Raw genomic sequence first — 26,900 nt, forward strand, 5'->3', positions numbered from 1 at the left:
CCTCTAATTAACCAGCAAAAAAAAGCTGGAAGTGGGGCTGAGAATGTGGCTTAGTGGTACAGTACTTGCCTAGCACGCATGAAGCCCTGGGTTTGATTCCCAAGTGCTATATAAACAGAAAAAGCTAGAAGTGGTATTGTGACTCTAATGGTAGAAGCTCAGGCACAGTGACCAGGGCCTGAGTTCAAGCCTCAGAATTGGTGCACACACACACACACACACACACACACACACACACACACACACACACATCATGTAATCAACACACAACTGCATACCTTTAGACTATCAGGGTAGTTGGTACTTAAAGCCAGTAATGTCAATAGTCCTGGTTGTATCCAACTAGAAATGTACAGATAGGTCAATGCTAAAGCCAATATGGGTTCCCAGTATTTAAAAAGGGGTTCTCTTCTTTTGCTCCTCCCTCTCATGGCCAAGTAGATACATGCCTATCTAAGCTGCTTCTGTCCAGGGGTTCTCTGCCTAGCATTTTAAAAGGACAGTTCTTTCTTCAGATACTGATTAAAGAAACCTTCAAGTGTCCAAGAGAAGGGGTTCTGAGGACATAATGTAAATTCATGCAGACTGCTACAGAAGGAAGTGGCACCAGAAATAACATAAACTGTGACTTTCTAGTCTGCCAGGCCTCCTGCCTGCCTTAAATAAAAGCTATACAGGTGAAATCGTGTCCCAGCAACATCTGTTACTTGAACATTGCAGAAGGATGAATCAGCACACAGCTTCAAACTGGGGCTTCCATGAAGTGTAGCATGCTACAACACTGAATACAGTGCCACTGGCTTCCTGGTTTTATTCCTGGATTTTTGTCACTAATGATTCCAGTTCTCAGCAGGGATAACTGTATTTTTAGGCCTATTTCTAGACCCACTGGCTTATGAGATATATCTTATTTAAATGTGCGACATTTCAATAACTACCTAATAATTTCTAAACTAAGAATAGGAAGGATTCTTTGTGTTTCACCTATAAACTTCAGTGTTCTGAAGTACTCTTTCTTTTTGCCCTTTTCCCTTTTTTGCTCATCCTAGAGGCTTCAAATCTCAAGGGGAAAAAGTATCCAAAAAGTAGATTGAGCAGAGAAAAAAAATGTGGTCTCTCCTGCCAACTGTTCTATTTTTGCAGATCTGAAAAAAAATTAGCTGGGGTAGGAGCTAAGTCTTAAAATCCATACTTATCAAGTCAGGCACCCGTGGCTCACACCTAAGGAGGTGTGTGTGTGTGTGTGTGTGTGTGTGTGTACACACACATATGTATATGTGTATACATATCTATATATGTACACACATCTCTATATTTATCTATCTATCTGGGCTCACACCTATAATCTCAAGAGGCTGAAAGCTGAAGATCTTTGAAAATAGCCTGGGCAAAAAAGTCTATGAGACTCTTATCTCCAATTAACCATTAAAAACCAGAAGTAGAGTGCTATCCTTGAGCAAAAAATGCTAAGGGAAGATGACCAGGCTCTAAGTTCAAGCCCTAGTACCGGGATGCACATACGTGTGCATGCACACAAACACACACACACTCACATACACATGGCTAGCACAAATATATTTATCAATTGAGCCAAGTTGTAGTGGCTAGATTCCTATAACCAGCAAAATCTTCATCATCTAGTTTCTTTGCTTAAAAGACCCTGTCCAGCAGTGAGGTAGGTGTAAGAGCACAAGTAGGGATGCTGTAAAAGCCTTTGGCTCAGCTCTCTGTCTGTGCTGCTGTGTCTGCTGGCTCCACCTCTGCAAACACAAAAATCAATGTAACACTTCCATGTACAGGCAAGGCCTATGGCACTGCTAATATCCCTGTGCTGGACACACACCTTAAGTCTCAGAGCTCTCAAGGGGTTTGCTGTGGAATAAAATTAGATTCCAACATCTGCCACTATTAAGGAAAAAATTCCATTTCTGTCTCCCATGTGAAAACACTATAATCAATGAACAGTAACTGAACCTTGATACCGTAATGGTTATTACCCAAATCAACTATTTTTTTTTAAACAGTAAAATTAGCAAACTCTACTCTCATCATTATTTGAATGTTATTAGACTAAATGTTTGATAAAAATTTCAGTATGATTCAACTTAGAAAAAAAAACTACTGCTTATATGAATGCCAAGAATATAAAGTGTATTCATTTGTAGCTATTCATATTATGTTTAAAACATATCATCTTTTTAAAGTTTGCATTAGCCTGCTTTCCTAACCAAGCACAAAAAGTAGCCTACCTTCACGTTTTTTACTTGCATATTTTACTCAGATGTTAAAAACAATCTCATTTCTATTATTCATTGAAGAGAAGAGATAATATAATCCATGGGAAATGGTGGGATCGGCATGAACTTGTTTCTGGTCCTGAGAATACTTGGTGCATTAGTCATTCCATAGCCCATTTTACCTTTTAAGATGGAAGCTATTTGAAATACATAAATACATGATAAATAAATCACTCCTCTATACGGAGGACTAAACCTCTTACTTAGCACATTATAAAATGCTTTCCATTTGTATATAGCGCTGTACAACTTAAAAGCTCTTCTGCGTGCATCGGAGCCTGTGACCACGTCCTATGCTAAAAGAATCTGGGGCTTTGTAAGTTTATGCAATTTCCCAAAATGACTGGTGCCAGCAACAACCTGGATAACTGCCTGGATTTCCTTTGGCTCTTCCACCAATTCTACCCACCTCCAGCTACAGAAATAGCCTGGGTTCCCAAGGCCTTGTGTTGATACGAGCTTCTGGTTCATCAGTGTATCAGTGAAGAAAAGGAAAGACCTCGCTGTTTCTACTAACAACTAATCCAACAAACTTAACTCCCCTTTGTTGACGTAGGGGTAACTGCAGTGCTGTGTGCCCTTGATCCCTCAGGAGACACTGAAATAGTAGGAGAGATTCAATTTGGAGTTGGCTCTACTATTTATTAGCTTGGGTGACCATCACATGTAAATGGAGGAAATCAATACTAGCCCACAGGGTCACTAAAGTAAGTGTAGGTAAATAAATAATGCATGGTAAGGTCTAGCACAAGGGAGGTGATGATCTTCTGCCAACCCAGGATATGACCAGGATAAGACACAACGCAGATGAAGGAAGATGGGGCTGACAAATACTTTTGGTTCCTCTTTCTTTGTACACCTTAACCTGAGAGGCACACTATCTGAGGAATAAATAACTATCTTAGAAGCTACATATGTTGATTATGAATCATTAAGGTCTGTTGGTTCTTAAGTCTTTTGGTTTTCTTTTCAAACTCCTTTATAAAACATCACAGCAGCAGAACAGAACCTAAGCAAATGATCACCTTTCCCTGTTAGTCAGATTTCCTTTATCCAGGCTATATCTATGGAGACTTACATTTTAAGCCATCTGAGATCTTTGCATGTATTTTTCATAACAAGAGTAGTACTGGGGCCGGAAGTTTGCCCTAGTGGTAGAGTGTTTGCCTAGCATGCACGTAGACCTGGGTTCTATTCCTCGGTACCACATATATAGAAAAAAGCTTGAAGTGGTGCTGTGACTCAAATGGTAGAGCTCTAGCCTTGAGAAAAGGCCAAGAACAGTGCTCAGGCCCTGAGTTCAAGCCCCACAACTGGCCCTGCCCCCCAAAAAAGAGTAGTACTAGCACATAACTGGAGAACCAAAAGAGAACTACAAAAATGCTCTGCTAGGAGTTAAAAAACACAGTAGAAGTTAAAAAACACAGTAGAAGTTAGCAGTAACTAGGCATAAGGATGAAAACGGTCAATTGGCTTGATGCCACAGCCTACAGTGGTCCCCAGGATTCTCACTCCAGCAATCAGGAGAGATTAGCTAAAGGCTTAGAGGGTCTTAGGCAACAAACCAACATAGCAGACATCCGTCAGTATAGCTGAAACAAGGGCTCAGTGAAGATCTGAGAAGAGCAGGCTACAAAGGATGTTTGAAAAGTCAGACAGAGCATCGCACACATTGATTGTAATAGTCAACTGTTGTTACTTCCAGAAGAGTTGCAAAATCAGTATCTCGGCCAAGAGAAATAATGGAGGTAGGGTGGGTCACTAGATTGAAGAAAATGGTAGATAAAAGGCAATTAAAGAATACTTATTGAAAAGTATTAATATTCATTTTTGTTTTGTTTTACTGCTGACCAGATTATAATAATTCATAGCTACTTTATCTACTTTGGGGATCCAAGAAAAGAGGTTGGCTCTTGTAGAAATGTAGTCTGTTATTCTCGATAATTGGAGAGGTCAAGAGAAAAAAAAAGTGGGGAGATCAGAAAGAAAGGCAAGATGATATATATTTAAATAAGAGAGCCTCATTATAATTAGACTAAATATCAAAACAAGAATGTTGGGGTGGGTGGGTAAAGTGAGCACAGGCAGGACATTTCTCCTTAATGCATAGTCTTGGTGTGTAAATGAAGACATCTGAAGACGCACACAGGTTTGAAGCGGCTCTAACATTCTATCATAATTAGAAACATTTCAAGAGCCCTGTAATTTCCAATCAAAATTACAGTAATTTCCGATATACAAGCCATGATTCATGACAGAATTTTACATTCCATGAGAGATTACGGTGGCCTGATGTATGACACGCTGAGTACAGCACTAACATAAACAATTCAGTTTAATGTTTAAACAGCACTTGATGTTTAGAATCTCACAATAAAAGAAACATATTATTGTAGAAATTATCACTTTGACAGTGATTGAAGGGTAGGCAGGCATGTGGCCTATAAAGCTATAATTTTTACAGTCCACAGCTTGAGTTTAATCATTTTTATATAACATTTCCAAGATATCCCTTAAGTATTTCACCAGTCTATAACTTAAACAAGAACAATACTTTTCTAAAGCCAGAGTTTCATTAAGTACCACTATTAATGCTGATAAGAGTAAAATTTTAGGAAAAGCTTTAAAAATCAAGTATTATAAATACATTCTGCTCTAAATATTCCCAAAATTGTATATTTTATCACAGATTGGTAACACCCATGATGTTACATAAATGATTCATTGTTGACAAAAAAAATATACCTGTGCATAACATTTCAAGTGTTCAGATCTCACCCAGAACCCTGGACTGCTTCTAAGTACCACCACTTGAAAAGTATTCCCAACTCCTTTTGCAAAGGGAAGTTTTGTATTCTTCTGGCCCCTTAAGAAGTATTCTTTTTCTTTTGTGTCAATCCTGGGGCTTGAACTCGGGGTGTGGCACTGTCCCTGAATTTCTTTTTGCTCAAGGCTAGCATTCTACCACTTGAGCCACACTGCCACTTCTGGCATTTTTTTTTGCTTATGTGATACTAAGGAATCAAAGGAATCAAACCCAGCGCTTCATGCATGCTAGACAAGCACTCTACCACTGAGCCACATTCCCAGTCCTGAGAAGTATTCTTGTCCTTGAGAAATTTATGTACAATTTTGAGTTTATTCCTACAGATGATTCGATTGTGATGAACAAATGCTATCAATATGTGATAAAAGGTTGCATCAGCTACCCTTTGTGTTCATCTGGATTTCTAGATTTCAATATTCCCAATTCAAACCCTTCAGCTATACTTCATCAGAACTGGATCCATTTTCTAATTGTTAATTTGTGTGTCTTGTACACATCCATAAAAAGACTAAAATGATTGATATGCAAAGATATATGTGTATTGCATCCAATACTTGTATAGTGTGTGTAGTATTTTAGAATAAAAATCACGGTCATCTAGGTAATGATGAAACAATAGGAGATGAATTATACTATTACAAGACATCAGGTTGAGCAACTTCTCTGTGCCTTGATAGTCTTTGAAATTTCATAATAACAGATATGTGGATGAACAGAAAACTCTTTGGTCCTGAAGTGACTGTGGGACAGAAACCAAGCCTTGTGTTTCTAACCTGAACCTGCACATTGTTTTATCACAGAATTGTGCACAGAATCCTAGAGCCTGTGACCTCTTTGTGACGCAAAGTTCACAGGGAAAGCAGACACAGCTCTTAATGAACATGCCAGAGGCATCACTGATAAACACTGTCAGGCCCCAAAAAGGGTCTTACCTGGCTTTTGGTTGCTGCAACCTTTGCAAATAGTGCCTGGGACACTTTGGCACGCTTCATTTCCTGCTGAATCTCATCATAAATGGAAGCATTAATGTTCATGGTATTGTTCTCGGGTTTCCCATTCCTCTCAGTGGCAATAGTAGCGGTTTTCACCTACAAAACATTTTGAACATCACCGTCATTTTTCATTGGCCAAATTGTTTTGAAGCTTCTCAGGCTCCGCATCCAAACCGGACATGGTTGTTCCTTTTACGATCAAGGTGATCAACAGTGCAGTCATTCAACATTAGTTATTGCCCTCAGATCAGATTGCTTAAGTTAAGGAAGTCACACTGTCACAGATGATTGCATCTGTACTGTGACAGCCACTGTTAGCTGACAACCAGGAATTATAAGGCCATAAAGTAAGTTTTCTGGAAAACAGAATAGTTGTAAAGACTTGAAAACCCTAAACTAATTGCCTCCCAATTACCTTCCATTCCAACCCCAACAAAGGAAATTCACAATTAAGAACATAATGCACAGGGCCATATCTTCAATTGGGTGCCGGGTGCCTAATAGACAATTGCATCACTAATAGTTATTATATACTATGGCCTTTTTAATTTTAGATTCTTTTTTATATCTCTTCCTCTTATGTTTCATTTAAAAAATCTTCCATAATAAAGCCATTTGCAGAACTGCGTATTTAAATCTTCTATCCATCCATGAAACAGGTAGAGTGCCGTGCTTAATTATCATAAAGGCTGGTTGCATTTTACACGTGCATGTCCAAGCTGTTCTGTATAATTATTTTATCTTTTCCTGGCACCCTTGTCTATAACTATTTCCTTTTGACTCATGGAACCAGACAATAAGAAAATGTTTCACAACATTTAAGAGAATATTATGATGTTACACAAAATATATAATCAGTGACTTTATAGATTCAAAGTGCATAATTCTGAGTGAAAAAGCAATACCAACCTTAGGATAATTAAGAGGAAAAGAAGAAATCATCAGTAAAATGTCACAAAATTTGAGGAAGAAAAAAAATCACATCTTGACTTGCAGACTTATTGATATTATTATTCATTTTGGAAACTATATTTAACTTTTATTATGCAGTTATATGAACCTGTTACATGGAAATTTACAAAGGAACTCCATAAGCTGAATTTTTACTAAGAACCTGTAAAACTGTAAATGAAACACCAGGCTAGAGGCAGGATCAGGCTTCTCCTGGCAGTGCCTCATGAAGAACCTCTCCGAATCCTTTACAGACCAGGTCCTGTCCTCTAGAAGCAAAAGATCTTCCACAACTCTCACACGAACCATGAGTAATAGAACACAAAGGGATTTCAAAATAAGCAAGCTACTACTGGCATCTAATCATACAAATCTGTAGTCATATTGCAAATCTTCCAGGTTTAGGTCTCATCCCCAAAATAAGTGCCCTGAAAGGAGGGATACACACAGGTTTACTCTAAAAAACTAAATTCTTGAAAGAACTCCCTTAGAAATGTACCTTTTGAATCTTTCTAACTCTGACAGGTTAGCAAAGTAATCTTGCTGATTTAAAGAAAGAGGTGGATTTTTCCACCATGACTTGTGTCATGCTAGGCCTGGATAGGCCTGAGAATACACTGAAGGCCAGGCAAGATACGATTTCTTGATTGGTCTTGCCAAGATTCCCTTAAACCTGGAACAGGATACTGACAGTCTAGGTTGTATCTCCAGGGCTCCCTTTCTAGCCCTGGAGTGGAAGAAGCAAAGGAGGACATTCACAGAGGTGTATTAAGGACTGGAGGCCACTAAGAAGTGCCTGGGGCTTTGAAACAATAATCTGCTAAACACCACTTTAGGAGCCAGAAGAGTTAACGCATTACCATAAATTGCCTACAAAGTTGCTTTGGTGAGATTTGAAACTTTGCTCTGGGGTGGTCTTGCTTTGAGGCATAGGGATAGATTTGATCACCCCATGGGGTCCCTTTTAATACCTATTTTTCTCACTGCTTAAATGAAAGAGAAAAGAAAAGCCATTTCAATCGCTTTGAAAATTGAATGTTATGGAAATGGAGGCACAAAGTCTGGGCCCTGGAAGGAACAGTTTTTCAGTATCAATCCACATAGCAATAGTAAGAGAGCAGGTTTTTGAAAATTTAGATTCTCAATCTGTTTTTAAAATAATTTTCATTCTTTTGTAAAACATGAAACTGGAGAATTTATCTTTGAGGTAGGTTATAATCATTTCTTTCAACCCTATGATTTCTAAAATTTTCATTGCTTTATTTTTTTATAGAGCAATTGTAACTTGAACGAAAAAGCAAAAACTCTACATCATTTTTTAAATCAAATAATCATTTCCTAATAGCCAACATTAACAAAATAAAAGTAGAAATCAAACATCTAGTAAACTTTTAAAAGGAACTTGCATGTGTGGAGGGGAGGATACTTTTAAAAATAAAAGTTAGAAATAGTGGTCTGTATTACTCATTAAAAAAAAAAAAACATGTAGAAAAGTTTTCTTTTATATCTCCTTGGCCCAGATATGCACCTATCTTATCACAGATAAGCTATTAGACTTCTGGAGTCACACTCTTTCCTAAAACGCAAGCTATTGCTTACAGGGACCTGACTTGGACAGCCTTTCAAAAAAATGAAAGCTGAAATTTTCCCCAGGTAAAAATGGAAACAAAAATCTTTTCTATCTAACTCTACTAAATACTATTTTAGCTTAGTACAAAAAAAAATCTTTAATCCTGCTTTAGCTTTTAATGTTATATCACACATTAAAATTCATAAAGTAGTTCATTCCAGGCAAAACAAGCTACTCTTCACTCTTCACAAATAGCACAAGAGGTGAAATAAATGCAGTTGCCTTAGGAAGGGCTTTTATCAAGATAGGGAGGACAACTCCATCATTAAAGAGGCACCAAGGAAGTAGTTAGATGCTTCTACTCTTTACCCTCCCAAGTGAGGATATTGGTGCAGCCCTAGGACCCACCTTTTGGTTCACTAAATTCGTTCAGCACAGCACACATTTTCCACGAGAACTCTATTTTGCTTCTTCAAGGATTGCTAAGTGCATCAATTCATACCTTTGGCTATACAAAATGAACTCCCCTTTGGTCTGGGCTGGTGAACATGCTACTCTTTGGAGCATGAGGAGTGGCCCTGCAAGCACTGAGCTTTCACAAACACAGAACCAAAGCTATGGTAAAAAATAATTTTTGCAATAAAACTGAACACTTAGGATCTGGTTATTATGTGCTGAGCATTTTGTTAATGCATAACTTTGTAATCTACATAACAGCCCACTATGATCACCCTGCAGGAAAATTGGAAGAGGTGTATAATAACAAAATGTTAAGTCATGTCCATGGCTCAAAACTGAGATCTAAACTTCAGATGCTTGATGCTAAATCTTGCCACTGGGTCTTAGCTAGGAAACCATGGAAATTATGTAGAGTTCTGCCCTAAGGGCCTCTAAAAAAAAAAACAAACATAAAAATTCTTATTTATCACCAGGCATTGATGTCACATGCCTGTGATTCCTAACACTGGGATAACAGAGGTAAAGGGAGAAAGATCATGAGTTCAAGGCCAGCCTGGGCTATATAAGACCCAATCTCTAAAGGAAAGGAGGAGTAGGAGATCTGGCACATTAGAGTTACCAGACTAATTATTTATTCCTTTTCATGTTCTAAAGTGTTAGTGTCAAGTCTCATGCCTTACTTTAGAATAAACTAAAGAATGAGAGGAAGAGATAGAAAAGAAAATAAGAATTATATAATTCACATCTCAGTTGTAAGTTGGTAATTATATGCTTTCAAACTGTCCTTATGGAAAGTAAAACTGCAGAATTAATTTAACTTCCAAAGTCATACACATAAGAATACACAAATACACAACAATAAGAAATCATCGTTTCAAAACTGTTAAGAAAATTATTATTATTAATAAAACTCCTCTAATAAATAAATTTGTAAAGCACAGACAGGAGTCTTTAAGATCAAGGAACTTTGGGAGAGTTTCTCCTAGATAACTTTCTTATGACCAAAGTTTAATACAATTTCATACACACAATTATCCAAAGTCTTCTCAAGTGGATCATGTGTTCAATCTTCAATTTATTCTATAAGGACAATTTTCCTGAATGCATTCCTCTTCTTTCTAGTCTAACAGTATCCTCTCAAATAAACAGAAAAGTCCTCCAAGTTTCATTTTTCCCTTTTCTAAAATAAATCTGTTTGTATGTTGAGGAGTCAGCTTGAGGTACAAGAAAGAGCAACAGATTTAAATGGGGCAGGAGGAGGTGGTTTGAAAACTTAATTAAACCTTTCACTTGGGTTTCTCATTTCTCTTAGCAAAAAGGCTGGTATGAGGATCCAATGAATTAATGCATGTGAAGGTGCTTAGAAAACTGTGAACTATTATGAAATGCAAGGTATTCTAACTTCTTAAATTAGTGTATGTAAATTGTGAAAATATACTTTTGGCAAACAGGCCTGGCTGAGAGAGGTTCCCTGCCCTAGGCAGAGAACAAAACCCACATATGGCTGCCCTTACTAGAGTACTCTGGACAGGAGTCATAGAGCCTTAGCTGAGACAGCCAAGAATTTGGTTGCTTCGGTAGGCTGGTTAGGTATTCCTAGGAACGATACTTAGAACCCCCCTGCAAGCCAGAGAAGGCCTTTTTGGAAGATGATTTCAAATCCAAGAGCTTCAATAGTTCAGCTCCAAAGTCTGGTATACACCAAAGACATGTCAAATCTTCCTATATGAGGCCTACAATCTATAAAGAAATGGAAGATAATTCAGTATTTCAGACTTAAAGGTACCTGGGAAATCAACAGTCCATCTCCTCATTTTGGAGGAAACAGACTGCAAAATGATTTGTCCTAGACTTGGGCAAAATAATTTAAAAAAAGCAGAATTATCTGTGGTCACCTCCATTTTAGACTTTTGCAATAAATATGGAAAAAATCCTTTTTTTGTGATATACTGGAGCCAATCCCAAAGCTCTACTACTTCAACTGATCTAAAGCATATTTTTTTTTCCAAATCTAAAAGTCCTTATATCTCAGTGATGATGCCTTTAATCTATCAAGAATTTCTAAAAATTTAATCCACGAAATTATTGTTAAAGGAAAAAATGTGAACATATTGGAAATGAATTTCATTGTAATAATAAATAATGCAAAGGGACTCTGTGGGGGCAAATAAAACACACATACATGTATTAGTCATTTTGGAATTTGGTTACATGGCTAGTAAACTGCATTAAAAGAGACTTTCTCTGAAAGAATTTTACTAAGAAGCCATTTATTCATCAAACTACATTTATATGTTCATCTTTTGCTCAATATATCAGCTAAAGGCTAAATAAATATCTACCTCTCTTGAGTTGAAGAGTGACTCAACTAAGTAGTTATTAAGACAGCCTATAATAAATCACATATATCTGCTATTCCAAACTGCTCATGGTAAATATCCTTTGCCTAAACCAAGGAAAGCTACTCAAGACTATCTCAAATGTATATGGAAAGAAATATCACTAAAGAATCAGAACAACTTTTAGCTAGAAAAAAGCCTTAATCAATAGGATAGTGTAAACACATTTGGAAAGTGAGACACTCAAAATCCTAGAAAAATTAAAAAACAAAAGCGGTACTAAGAAAATCAACAAAACAAATATTTAGACAGATTAAAAATAAAAAAAGATGTCCAGTGTTAAAATTCACATTGTTCTTAAGTAAGCTATTCTTTTATTGGCATTGCAAATCAAGTGATAAGCAAAATAACTTTGCCCAGAGCTTCCGGTAAAGAATATAGGAGCAAGGTTATCTAATGATGCTTTGTGTGGTAGTTGCAGGCACTGACGGGAAAAAAAAAAAAGTCATCTGAGCATTTTTTTTAAAAATTACCCTTCTAAAAGTCATGTGTGTATACAAAGAGATGTTCATTCATTATCTTAGGAAAGGGTTTATTTAGAGATTAAGCTCAGTGGGCTGGGAGTTTAGCCTAGTAGTAGAGTGCATACCTAGCATGCACGAAGACCTGGGTTCAATTCCTTGGTACCACATACATAGAAAAAAAAGCCAGAAGTGGTGCTGTGGCTCAAGCGGTAGGGCTCTGGCTTGAGAAAGCCCAAGGACAATTCTCAGGCCCTGAGTCCAAGCCCAGGACTGGCAAAAAAGAAAAAGAGGAGAGAGAGAGAGAGAGAGAGAGAGAGAGAGAGAGAGAGAGAGAGAGAGAGAGAGAGAGAGAGAGAGAGAGAGAGAGAGAGAGAGAGAGATTAAGCTCAGTGGAAGTATGTAAGTACACAACAGACCTACAGCTGCCATTCTTCTTAGCAGAGAAACAAGACTCCTTTACAGCCTGCCCATGTACACATCAAGTCCAAACTGCTTTTCATTATACAAGGAGAAAAAGGAATTTTGTGACATTTCGAAGCAGCAAGTATTTCAGAACTTTATGAACAACAGAGTAAGACTCTCAACAAGTGACTAGATATTATGTCTGGTCTTCATTTGTGGACTATCTGTAATACTTTAAAAAAAACTGCTAATTAGTCTTTTGTAAAATTGTTCTATTTAGAAACGTATGATTGTTAGCACTGATGCAAAGAAATGAACATCAGCTTATAATTTCATAGATATTATGTTATAGGAATACTTGGAATCAGTGTTCCATATTCAATTTTTATCTAGTTTTAGTTGACTTTTTTAACTCTTGTGCATGTCACAAATTCAACATAAAAACAAGTTTGTGAAGTAATGAATCTTCTACCTGGTGAATATAATGTAACCCTTCTATTAATTACAATAAAAATTATATGAAAAAAGTTGATTCTTTGAAAAGTTAAGTAAACTTGATAAATTTTAATCTGTATTGAAGGAATAGAAAAAATAAAGAAAATTAGGGGGAAAAAAACCCCACAGTTGCTTGTGTTTGAGCCTAATCTACCTTCAAACTTTTGTCTGGTAGTTTCTATTGAAACTTAACTTCTTGAATTCTCATAATAGTTATAAGGTTGCTTTTTAAATCTCAACTTAAAAAATAACCATCGAGATGCATACAGTGACATTACCTGAAAGGTAACCTGATTCCTTTCTTTAAAATGTGAGAAAGAGGTTGGAGAAACAGAAAATGTGCCCATTTCTAGGACCATGGATGGAATTCCTTATCAATCCCATTTAAAGCTGTCTTCAAGGACTGTATTAAACTTAATTATGAAAGATTACAAACGAGATGATGTGTAATTGGTACCAGCTGCAGTCCGTATTGGAAAGCATAAATACAAATGGAATTACTTATTTTTATTTATTTACTATTCAAATGGCAGTTCTAAAACCAAAACTAACTTTATTCTTTTTTGTTCTATTGCGTTTAAAATACTTCTTGATTTAGTAACAGAGGTAGAGGCAAATATTCACTTAAAGACTCCTTTTACTCCCCCCTGCCCCCCCTTTCCAAGAATTCAAATAGATTAACAAAGCTATTTTCTCTCCTCTACCTAATTAGTAGCTTATTTTTTTTTTTTATACCAGAATTTGTGATTTGGGACCAAATTTTCCTGAAGCAACTTGCGAATTCTTTAAAATAGGTATCTATCTTATTTCTTGCTGAGATTCTTCCTTTCACATTGTTTTAAAAAGAAAGATAAAGAGACCAGCAAGGAAGAAGAGACTGCACCTGGGGAGGGCGGCTGGGTGGTGTGCTTATCAGAGGGGCTGGACCCATGGCCGATGCTGCATTCAAGCTCCTCTCCCTTTCATCCTGATATATTCGGTCTCTTTCTGCTTCTGGTAACTGCAAGAAATTCTGCATAGCCCGAAGGTTTACCAGCAAAGACTGGGATGCAGTCTTTGGGTCCTCTTCCTTCCGGAGGATTTCTGAAAGCAAGCCCTGAGGAGAATGAAAGGGACAGTGTGAGTTTGCTCCAGCCAGCCTCTGGGGATCCCTCCTCTCTCCCCTCATCAGCCCCGGCTGCCCCTTTCCCACTATGTTAAGGAAATGAAGACTCAGAGGCATTAATTCTTCATAGGAATATATTAGTTACAATTGAAGCAGTGGAGAAGAGAGCCTCAATTGTGTTCTTAATTTTATTAAACATCTGCTTTACATATAACATAAACCGAAGCTGCCTAATTGGTCTCCTTCTTTTGAGTTGGTTAACTTGCCATGAAATCTTTTACAGAGAGAAGATAGAGGGATGTTAAGCACAAATGAAATCCTCATAATACAACAGCATTGAACTGTAGAGTTCTCAAGCTGTCTAGACAAAGGCAAGGGAATGCCAACAGTTCAATATAGAGAGACACAAAGCCATTTTTCTAGAGTAATAAGTAGAATTTCTTTTTCTTCTTCTTTTTTTATTTTTAAAGAAAATACCAGGAAATGAGCTGCAATATATCTGGAAGAAAATTACTAAAGCATCACCTAGGACTTACGCTGTATATTCACCGGCAATATTTTAAGTAATTTCTTAATCTTCAAATTATCCGAGTAAATGGTACCAGGTGGCCATTTCAATTTACCATTAAAGGGAAGCACAGATGTCCCAAAAGATTCTAAAGAAGATCTTACTCTAATGTGTCTTTGAGTTACAGGTTGGAAGTCCTGAATGTCAGAACCCATGCACTAAATGTGAAACATATAACAAATCTTCCATACCACAAAAATCTACCACAATATGCCAAGGTAAAGAATACTGTCAAAAGCCAGACATCAATGGCTCATGCCTATAATCCTAGCTACTCAGGAGGCTCAGATCTAAGGATCGCCGTTCAAAGCCAGTCCAGGCACAAAAGTCTATGAGATGTTCTTATCTCCAATTAACCACCAGAAAACCAGAAGTGGTGCTATAGCTCAAGTGGTAGAGCACTAGCCTTAAGTTGAAGAACTCAGGGACAGCGCCTAGGCCAAGAGTTCAAGCCTCACAACCAAGAAAGAAAGAAAAGAAAGAAAGAAAGAAAGAGAGAGAGAGAGAGAGAGAGAGAGAGAGGGAGGGAGGGAGGGAGGGAGGGAGGGAGGGAGAGGGAGAGGGAGAGAGAGAGAGAGAGAGAGAGAGAGAGAGAGAGAGAGAGAGAGAGAGAAAGAAGGAAGGAAGGAAAGAGAAAGAAAGAGAAAAAAGAAAGAAAGAAGGAAGGAAAGAAAAAAGAATGCTGTCAAATTTTGTAATTGCTAACTTTCTTGGGGAATAAAATATTTATAACCGGAGACATTCACAGACAATAAGAAACTTCCTTCAATGTGTCTTTCTTCCCCAAATAAAGAACATTCACCATTTTGGTTTTTTGTTTGTTTGGTTGGTTGACTTTTGTTGTCTTTTTTTTTTTTTTTAAATTAAGTAGGCTTGAAATCAGGGGCTGGGGACTGTCCCTAAGCGCTTGTGCTCAAGGCTAGCACTCCACCACTTTGAGCCACAGTTACTTCCTTATTTTTTTTTTTTTTTAAGTTTTGAAAGAACTTCGGAACATGTCTACTTTCTCACTTAGATGGCCAGCTTCTCACAACACAGCTCAGAGTAACATTCCCTTACTCTATCATCTGCAAATCCACTCTCCAAAACCCTACAGAAATAGCTAAAAAGTACCTGTAATGAAGGAATTGTCAAAATTAAATAGAATCCCAAGGTTTTTAATATTTGTGGTTTCTTAGACATGAAAACCTAGTTTTGTTCACAATTCTTCAAGATAATGTGCCATACTGCCTACATATAACAGCTGGGTGCAGATATTATGAAAGCACTGTCAAGTTTTAAAATGACATATAAGCTGATATTAAAAAAATAAAACATCTCCAACAGGTTCTGGAGGCTTGAGTCAATTTTAAAGAAATCTCCTACCTGGTCTAAGAATAATCAAAGAGTAGATGGAATTCAGACCTAAACCTTCAGTTTTGCTACAAGAAATATGACTGAATATGGAAGACATATCTTCTTCCGTTCACAACACTAACAATGAATGTTGCAATGGTGTTTGCTCTAGAATAAAAACATTGAGTCAATTTAACTAAAATTCAGTCAGTTAATTGTTGAGCTATTTAATTTGCACAAGACCCACTAATAAGAAAGACCAAGTGTGCTTCTGCTGTGTCATACTGAAACCAAAGCACAGAGATCACTAAAAATAAAAATAATAAATTCTGCACAATAGGTGTAATAAAATAGCCCTTGCTTGGCACCATTCTCCAGAAAATGTTATATAGCTAAAAAATGTGCTTGGAGGGGCCGGGAGTGTAGTCTAGAGGTAGAGTGCTTGCCTAGCATACACGGAGACCTGGGTTCAATTCCTCGGTACCACATACATAGAAAAAAAAGCCAGAAATGGTACTGTGAGTCAAGTGGTAGAGCTCTAGCCTTGAGAAATCCCAAGGACAATGCCCAAACCCTGAGTTCAAGGCCCAGGACTAGCAAAAAACAAAAAAACAAAGAAACAAAAAGTGCTTGGAGCCAGGCGCAGTGGCTCACACCTGTAATCCTAGCTACTCAGGAGGCTGAGATCTGAAGATTGTAGTTCAAAGCCAGCCGGGCACCAATGCCTATGAAACTCTTCTCCAATTAACCACTAGAAAACTGAAGTAGTGCTGTGGCTCAAGGGGTAGGATGGTAGCCTTGAGCTGAAGAGCTCAGAGACAATACCCATGCCCAGAGTTCAAGTTTCACAACTGACAAAAAAAAAAAAAAGTGCTTGGAAACTCAGCATGTTGATGCATGTCTGTAATATCAGCACCCATAGGAAGAGATCAGGAGGATCATAAATGTGAAGGCAGCTTGGGCTAAGACCTTGATTCAGAAGAAACAACACATGGCCAAACTATATATATGGCACTGAAATTCAAAGATACACATACTTTCCATATATATAAATGTAATATGTTATATAATCCTTGAGTATCATAATCACTTTGTTTTCCTAGCAAATTACCTATTACCTAAGTATAAAATACTTACTAAGCCAATTAATTATGTGACACTCTGAGATGCTTATTTTCACTAATCGTTCAGTAATTTTTTAAATAGAAAAGAGAAAAAGAAAAGAGAAACAGAAAAAGAGAAATAGAAAATGAGAAAAGGTATTTAAGGTGTTCTTACATTTTGGAGATTGGAATTAGACATTCTAGAATAGTGTATAGCAAAGTAATATTATCACATATTTCTACTGAAAGTATTTGCTGAAGCAGCAAAGAAATACAGGGAGAAAAATCAAGCACATGCAAAAAGATATTACATGTCTTGTTCATGTAAAACTAAGTCACCTTGGTATGGCTTAGCTAGAAGATAAGCACATCACTTGGGAAAATTAAGAAAGAGCTCTACCTTCTGCCCATATTTGCATACTGGCATGACTTCCCATTTAAGCATACAAGTATTGCAGAGGAAAAGCATTTCATTTCCACTTAAATTAATTATTCTACTGGAACAGGTGCAGTTCTTCTGCCTGGAATATGTCGATGGTCTGAAGTAATGTTTCAAACCCTGGAACACTCGGAGAACTAACACAATCTCCTGTGTTTTAGAACCTTTCTTTTGGCCTAGAGCTTTCAATGAGGGGAGTGCCCCCTGGTGGAAATGTTTGAAAATATTGTTAGAAAATGTTTTCATTAGTGTTAATTAAAAAAAAAAAAAAAGGCACTTTAGAAATGACTATTATCAACCCAGACACAGAACTGCATGTGCTTGGTCCTTATTCATATCACAGTAATCTGAGCAGATGCATGTATGAATCCAAGATATATGAGCCCTCCCTCACTACCACTCTTCCCCACTACCTCTTCTTATCTTCTATAGTTGAGAATATACACACTTGCCAGGTTACATCAAGATCATCAGGATGAATTACTCATGATTGACAGTTACAAGGCTCTTTTACCAAAAATGAGTCTTCACACTAGAAATGTTATGTTCAAGCCTCCATATATATATTTTTTGCTTATTGACAATATGGTAAGACATGGGGATGAAAACCTATCTTCATGATCATCATACATTATAGGTGTTCAATAAATTTGTTGAACTAAATTAAACAAAATCATTAGTCATTCTCATTTGTAAAAAGAACTTGAGAATTTGTATGTTATGTGGGAGGTTACCAGCACCTCATGAATATTAATTTTATTGGAAATGAGAAGCTGCCTTTCATTGAAACGTCACATCTTTAGAAATAATTAGATGTGTGCTGTATATATAGAAACATAAAATTATTCTGCGTTGTCATTACACAGTGGTTAAGTGAGATCCTAAATTTTTTTTTAATTAATGGATTTACTGATGAATTCCAAAACCTATTTTTTTACACTCCAACAATAGTTTACAAGTTATTACAAATAAAATTCATTAGTAATTGTAAAAGAAGATTTTTTTTTTTTGCCAGCCCTGGGCTTGGCACTGTCCTTGGATTTTCTCAAGGCTAGCACTCTACCACTTGAGCCTCAGCACCACTTCTGACTTTTTTTGCTATGTATGTGGGATACTGAGGAATCGAACCCGGGTCTTTGTGCATGCTACGCAAGCACTCTACCACTAGGCCAAACTCCGGGCCCCATAAAAGAAGATTTTAAAATGCCCTTCAATAAATATTATCAGTACTTCCAAAAGCTAATTATGAACTTTTTAAAACAGAAGATAAGTGAAGGAGACTGCCAATCTGAGCAAAAGCCTGTCTGGCCTCCCATTTGTCTCCTCTTTGAAAGTAATCACTGATTCAAATAGATTTTATCAGCTTCGTGGAACTTGAAACCCCTCAAAAAGAAAATACAACTTGATGAAATTTCACTCCTCAAAAGAGGATATCCTTATTTAAAATGTTTGCCAAGGCTATCTGCCTCTGCTGTTCAGTGAATTTTTAGTCATATTGTACAAGGAAAAGACTATTTTCAAATTCCACCTAGTCTTTGAACATTTGCCAAGTAAGTTATAAGTAGTCCTTTATCTCTGTCCTTCAGTAAGCTAATCGAGAGCTGTCATGTTGGGATAATAGCACCTTTTTACCTTTTATTCAATAGTGTCATGGATAGTAGACTTTCCTTAAATTACACTGTGAAGAATTATAGGAACACAGTAGCAATTTCTGTTATACTTAAGAAGGCAAATTTCTCTCCACCACATAATTTACAGAACTCAAATTCAATAAAACATTACATGATGGTCCATTACTGTTATCAGTTTTGAATAATCCATCTTCATTCTTCATTTTACTGGAAAATAAAGTGTGCCCAAGATGGGGGCAGGAGGAAGGAGAGGAAAAAAGAGAAAAAAAGCCACACAGTGGGTTCAGAGTTAAAACTCTAGATTGTAATTTTTAGGGGCATTTAAGATTATATTTTCTTGTATCACAACCTTTAAATAGCAATATTATACTGAAAAGTATAAATCTAAAGGCCTTGGCAATTACTTTCAACCATAGGTTTCCATTAAAAGCATATCAACTAGGCATAACAGAATGAATGACACATCCTAAAAGCTGGGTCTTCAATAGCAATTAAAGCAATAACATATGCCATGCCATCAATTTGGAAGAGGAAAAACGCCTTAAAACAAGAAATTACATAAATTTCGCCATGAATCTTCAGAAATGGTAGACTTTATTTAAGTCATAGGTAAAAAGTATTGAGTGGATTACACTTAGTTTGGGAAACCCTAAGTAAGATGAGGAGAAAATTCTCAATAGGGAGACAAACATGAAATCTGGGATCTTAAACTTAGAGCTGTCAATGACTAAAAGAATTCTCAATTTGTAACTATGCCATCATTATTTTAATGTTTCAAAACTCACTGTTAACTGGGCACATTGCCTTTATCCAGCCATATCATATAACCTTGCATTTCACATCCAGAGTCAATAGCCATTTTTGTAAACCTTGGGTTGAATTGCACATTGTAATAAGTGCATCCCAACGTGTGATGTGCGATTTGGCTCTGCAGAGCTCCCTGTCTATACATATGCATTAGCATGTGTATTTTCGTACTCCACACTCACACCCTACTCTCACTCTGCACCTGCTTTTATTGAAATGCATACACTTTGAAATAAACACACTACATGCATTCATATGAATGTATAATCATTAAAATAAATGCAGCTGTGTACAGGAGCATAGGCGTGACTTTTAAGTATGACCACTGGAAATACATACATACTTGCATGTGCAAAAACTAGTTCTCAATCAGTGAACACTCTCCATACATATAAAACCACTCCTGCTTAAACCAAACAGCTTCAAATATGGCCTGGCATCTATTTCTACCAAGGAGTACCAATTATCAGCATAAAGGTCTAAAACCAAACCCCTTGATCAGCAAATAATTCTTGGCCATATTTCGCCCCCACCTACCAAAAAAACTACCTAGTTAAAAAATATTTGTATGAAGCTATACCAAGTTTTCATTCTCTTCTTAAAATAAAATCAGTTTATCTTATTAATTTTTCTCTTCAGAGAAAAATTCAACTTCTTTTCAGGTAATAAAGCCTACATATATTCATGCCATCTTTTCAGTGTAAGGACTGAGGACTGAAAAAAAATAAAAACCCAAGCCAAAGAAACAGTACACTCTTTGCAGCTGTACCTGTAATGTCATAATCTGGGAGAGCAAATCTGATTCACAATTCACAGTGAATCTATATTCCACATTTTTCACTGTATGTTGCGTACTTCCTTGCCTGCTGTAAGTTACAACTCTTTGCTCCATCTTTCAATTGGTAAATCTCTACGTCTAGAACTTGTATCTATGTCAATATTTTTTGTGGACTTTTAATTGAATTCAACACATTATTGCATTTTTATGTAAAGTCCTATTCTTTTTGGACAGTACTAAGAATTACTAGTATTTATTGCATGTATAAAATAAAGAATGGTACCAGAAAGAGAAATGTTCAAAAGGTTAACCTTTGATTCATTCATTCAAGTGAATTAAGGTGTCATTAAATTTACTAGCTAAGAATGAACACAGTTTTTAAGCTTTAAGAGCACTGAACTATAAAAAAATACACATTTAATATAAGACAGAACTTTGTGTAACTGCCTTTTTTTTTTTTTAGAAACAGACAAATCATGTATGTACAAAAGCCTCAGATGAAGAAACTGAAAACAAACAGTGAATTAAAGGCTTTGTCAAGTCTCCTAACTCCCAATCTAGTTAAGGCAACCAAAAATAAGTCACAGCTGGGATTCTCCTAGGTATGGAAACTCTGCCAACAATGAATTAATACTAGATTATATTTGTACCAGGATTTTATTCTTATAATCATATACAAACAAAAATAACTTAAATATGAGAGGAAAATATGAGTCAGGCCAAAAAAAAAAAAGAAAAAAAAGAAGAAGTACCAAAAAAAAAAAAGAACCAAAAATAAATGGACAGAATAAAGAGGCATAGTGAAACACAAACGTTGAAAAGAATTTTGTCTCATAAAGCTAAATCCTGTTCTTATTTTTGAAGTGTACCTTAGCTAAAAATAAACACCACAAATATCATAGTAATTTCCAAATCAAAAAAAAATCTTGTTTTATTTACAAGGTCAATATAGCTTATAGATCAAGTCATAAGATAATGATAGTTGAGAAACCCTAAACTAATTGATAGAATCCATTTGTTCTTAGTATCTCAGTATCATAGCCACCTCTAGATGGGTCACCACAGTGACAGAAGTGTCAAGAAATCTGCCCAGGAAGATAAAGGTGCAGATCTCAATGAAAGTCTATAAATATGTTTGCAAACTAAGGTCTCTATAAGTCACCTTTCTATCTTACAGCTTATTTTGGTACTTGCTTGTTTATAGTATCGCCATAGGATGAAATGCTATCACATCCATATGCACTGTCATGACTCCCTGTCCCTCTACATGGTGACAGGATTTTATGGCTCTCAAACCCTTATGGTTTTATGGTCTAAAGAATGAGATTTGAGGGCCGGGAGTTTGGCCTACTGGTAGAGTGCTTGCCTAGCATGCACAAAGACCCGGGTTTGATTCCTTGGCAACATATACATAGAAAAGCTGGAAATGGTGCTGTGGCTCAAGCAGTAGAGCACTAGCCTTGAGGAAAGTCCAAGGACCGTGCTCAGGCCCTGAGTTCAGTCCCCAGGACTGGCAAAATAAAAATGAGATTTTAAAGAACATTAATAATTATTAATAATAACATGACAGAGACAAAGCTTATTATATTAATAACCATGTTATCTTTTCTTCAAAATGGCTACACAGAATTAAATGCCAGAAATTGTTATTGAGATTCAAGGTGTCAAAATAAAATGTTATAGAAGAACTTCAACAAAGCATATTTATAGGGTTAAGTTTGATAGGCGTTTAAACATGGAAATATAGGCCAGAAGCCCAGAATACTCCCCAATACCTGTCTTAACCTTCTATCAGCAATAATTTCTAATGCTACAGTAGGAAAATGGGTAATGTCAGCTTGAATTACTTTTGGATTTCATCTATTCTTTTTTTCCCCAGTATTTTTAATGTAATTAATAGAGGGATTAGTTATACTCGCCAGGTAGAATAGGCATTACTTCACACACACTGATATCCCTTCTCATCATCTATTCTTCTAAAGCTGTAACTTGGGATCAATGTGAACCCAGCATTCCCTAGACCTCACCAGGAACACGCAATATTATCACATAACAAGAAACACAGTGTTATATATTTGTCCACAATAAAAGCACAAACATTAGCATAGATGTGTTTAAAGAGAATAAAAAGGGGAAAGAGAATAAACAAGAAAATAGAAAAACAAAACTGACCTGAGTTCTGTTAAAAGCCACACGTGCAAATACTGCCTGGGAGATTCCCGCGCGTTTCAGTTCATCCCGTACCCACTGGTAGATTTCAGAAGACACCTCTGTGTTTGTTGAAACCTGTTGCTCCAAAGGCTTATTCATAGACCTACTGACAGGGGGAGGGTGGTTCAAGTATTGTTGGTTTAAGGACTGCTGGGCTAAAAGTCTGTTCACTGCATACTGCTGGTTCAGCAGCTGGGCCATCACTAACTGCTGGTTGACCAGCTGAGGACTGATAGGCGTTGACACAAGCCCAGGATGCAGGTTCGGAAGAGGGGTCCGGACAGAGGGCTGGCTACCATGAGAGAGCTGCGCAGGGGATGGAGGCTGCTCGGCTGTGTTCCCTGGGACCGGCTGCTGGCCAAAATTGACGTGGTTGGCGCCTTGCTGGGACAGTTCAGAAAGACTATCCATCTCAACTACAGTGGACAAAAAGTAAAGTCATATTTAGAGAACAATGGGAAGTGATCATTTCCCCATTAAAATAAAAAAGATATGGGTAGAGGGCACACTGAAAAGGCAAGGAAACCAAGGCTATTTCATGATAGCACTCATTAGCCTGTACTTATGTTTCCCTCTCTTGAAAATATGGGACAATACTCTGGATCTCATTTTCTGAAGTATGACTTAAATTTCAGTATAAAATCTACTATATCCAAATTCTTTGCCACTATCGAAATTGTTACTCTTTCTATTCATCACCCAGAAAGACATATGAGCAATGCTATCTATTTCAAAATGGCTTCAACAAAAAAATCATTTGCTTAAATGGCAACTAGGAAAACTGAGCTAAGCCATGAACTTAAGCTTATGATAACAGGTAAGTAAAGAAATTTACAAATATTGCCATGCGATTGCTAAGTATTTACACACACACACACACAAACACACACATGTATATGTGTATGTGTACAACTAATCTAGACAAATGATGTGCAAGAAAAAATGCTACATAGCCAACTTTTAAACAGCAGTAATTATTAAGAAGTCAGCATAATAAAGCAATAATAAACTGAACATGGTAACAACAATATAACAGAAATGTAATAACTGACGCTTAGATTTCCTATTTTGCTGGCTATCTTCATTTAAATCATCATGGATGGCAATTCTACATGAAAATATTTCTCGGAATGAATTAAGGGATTGCATGGCAAATCACTATACCCAATGTTGCTTTGATCCAATTTTTTTTTTTTTTACAAGAAGCTTTAGCTATCACCAGTTGTTCAAGACAAACTTGAAAGAAGGAACAGAGGGTATTATCCCGATACCACTGTGGTACTGTCATGGTTTTGCAATTTAAGTTCACCTATCCAGGGTGGATGTTCATCCTATGGCTACAATGCTGTCATGTGGTCTGGCAGAGGCAGCTAGTTTGTGTCAGATGCTTTGCTGCTACAAAGAGGAGACTGATTTGATATTCTTGACTGGAAAGCTGAGCATGGAGCTCAATGTAAATAGGTGAAGCTTTCCAAATTTATACCCCACTTCCCATATTTTGATCATCATTTGTTTTCATTAAATATGCAGGTTTCATATTTAGAGGAACTTAATCATATTGCTACAGTCACTAACATACGCAAAATATAACTAAGAATTGGGGAAGAAACCCTCAGTTTCTACCAATGATACTAGCTCAAGTGAGCCATTCACAGAGAACAGTAATTCAAGTAATTATTCCAAAAATGATACATTGTCTTCATTATAGCCTTAAGCTATAAAAGGGAAATAATCTGTTTGGGTAGATGGATGGATTTTCTTCAGTATTAAAAACTAAAACATGCTCAAAATTTGGGTCTCTTGTCTCTTAAACTCTTTAGGAAAAGTGATTATTGTTGTTATCATTAAATGAATGTAATGAAGATAAAGAGAAATAGAGTTAAAACAGGGCATAATGCTATGCATATCAAATATCCTATTTCTATTTTATTTTAAAATGGAGGAAAAGCCATCATCTAAATACCTAGATACCTAAATACTCAACCTTTACCTGCCATTGTACATTACAGATAATTTGGTCACACAGATTTCCTGAGTGACCAATGTTGACCTAAAGTTGCTTGTTACGACAGGACACTTCTGTGGGTTTAAAAGTTGACAAATATTGGTGCAAGTGGCAACAACGTAATTACCCAAACACCTATTTACCAGGAAAAGCTATGTAAAAGTGTTGATCTCCTCTGTTTCAGTTAAGAGTTTAATATAGCTTAATTTCCCTAAAACTGGGTTCTGTCTCGTTCTCCCACATAAGAGCAAAAAAATCCCCAAAGCATGATTTATCTCAGAGAGAAATCACAAGCTAATATTAGTTATTCAGGGCCTGGTTAGGTCTTCACAGAGATGTTAAAAAAATGACAGCTCCCCTCCTCACGCCTCGATTTCCTGCATGTCTGACAACCAAGTCAGTTTGGCTGATTTAAACACAAACATTTATTGAATTTAATTATCTCATTATACTCATCCCCATTCCCTCCCCCTCCCCCCAAAGAAGCATTCTAAATTGATCTCTAATTGGGCAATCAAAAGACCTGGCTTTAGATGTGACTTTGATAAACCCCTAAATGACATGGAATGGTATGGAGCTACTGCAAGCTACATGTTTTTTTGCTTACCCATCATATCTTTTGTCTTCTTGAAATGTTTGTACCACCTTCCAAATTCTTGACATTTTGCTGCTGAGACATTTGCATAGTAAGTGCTGTTCACAATGGAAGAAATCATACTCTGCAAGGGGAGGGGAGAGAAGATTTGTATTACAGAGCCGCAAGAGACAGTACACAGCGAAGACTGTGATTGTGAAAACTTGTCTATTTTTTTTTCTTTTTCCTAAACCAACTGAGTACTGATACATTTTATCTTTATACTTTGGCATCAATTTTTCTTTGAAATTTCATTAAGGAAATAATGACACGTTTATTAAGTATCAAGCTACAACCCACGGAGACCAGGAGACCAAGGCAAAGGTATCAAACTCACAGATTTGCTCAGGCACCGATGACACCTACACCTAAACTGGCAGCCCTCACTGGCAATCCTCTCTGGCCCCAATGAATCCAAATAAACAAAGACCACACATGACACTTTGCTTTTTAGCGTCTGGAGCTACATCCTTTGCTACTTAAAATACTGTCCAGGGAAAAGCAATTATGAGAAACCCCTAGGAATCCATCAGAATGTACAATATGGAGCCCTATCTCAAACCTAGGCAATCAGCAACTATATTTTACCAAAATTCCTGGGGATTAATTAGCATGCCCATTCACATTTAAGAAACATCCTTACACTTTCATGTATATTATCTGAATTTCAATTGTAGGTGCATTAACATTGTTCCAAGGGTAACTCATCATACGGTGAGAAGAAAACAGTTCACGGAGAAAAAAAAAAATCCTACACATTGATAGCTTTATCTATAATAAACATTGAATTCTGAATTCCAACTGACCATAAAAATTTAAATATGTACATTTAAATAGATACACACACACACACACACGTACTTTTGGGTACCTGCTAAGTTTGTCAAGAATCCCAAAATTAAGAAAATGATCTATTTCATCACTTTTATCTTTTAAAAAATGGGTTTTTTTGTTTTGTTTTTTTTTTCTGCCAGTCCTGGGCTTGAGCTCGGGGCCTGAGCACTGTCCTTGAACTTTCTCAAGGCTAGAGCTCTACCACTTGAGCCTCAGCACCACTTACGGCTTTTTTTTCTATGTATGTGGTACCGAGGAATCGAACCCGGGTGTTCGTGCATGCTAGACAAGCACTCTACTACTAGGCCAAACTCCCAGCCCTGGTTTTTTGTTTGTTTGTTTTTTGTTTTTGTGACAGTACTGGAGTTTGAACAGAGGGCTTAGCCATGCTTGCTAGACAGGTGATCTTACCACCGGACCACACCTCTAGGCATATGTTATATTGATAGGGTCTCCCTTCCTGTTTAAACACACCATGATCTACCTATGTTAAGCTTCCTGTCTTTGCTAGCATAACAGGTGCAACTCACTCACAACAAAGTTCTGCAATTCACAACTTTGGTTTTAGTAATTCTGGTAAATTTATTCCAGGGT

General features: G+C 36.9%; 1 protein-coding gene across 4 annotated transcripts in view; it reads right to left on the reverse strand.

Annotated features, from left to right (window-relative positions):
- Positions 1-26,900, reverse strand: part of Satb1 (SATB homeobox 1) — an 85,243-nt gene that overhangs the window by 31,850 nt on the left and 26,493 nt on the right. For all 4 annotated transcript variants that reach the window (XM_090321982.1, XM_090321997.1, XM_090321989.1 and 1 more), the window contains exons 6-9: positions 25,446-25,557; positions 22,795-23,249; positions 13,740-13,952; positions 6,057-6,212 (exon numbers count right to left, since the gene is read on the reverse strand). In XM_090321982.1, the coding sequence (XP_090178108.1) occupies positions 6,057-6,212; positions 13,740-13,952; positions 22,795-23,249; positions 25,446-25,557 (936 nt within the window). The remainder of the gene's footprint in view (positions 1-6,056; positions 6,213-13,739; positions 13,953-22,794; positions 23,250-25,445; positions 25,558-26,900) is intronic.

The sequence above is a fragment of the Megascapheus bottae genome, chromosome 2 (genome assembly GCF_031878675.1).
Source record: "Megascapheus bottae isolate mThoBot1 chromosome 2, mThoBot2.hap1, whole genome shotgun sequence".
Taxonomy (NCBI): Eukaryota; Metazoa; Chordata; class Mammalia; order Rodentia; family Geomyidae; genus Megascapheus; species Megascapheus bottae.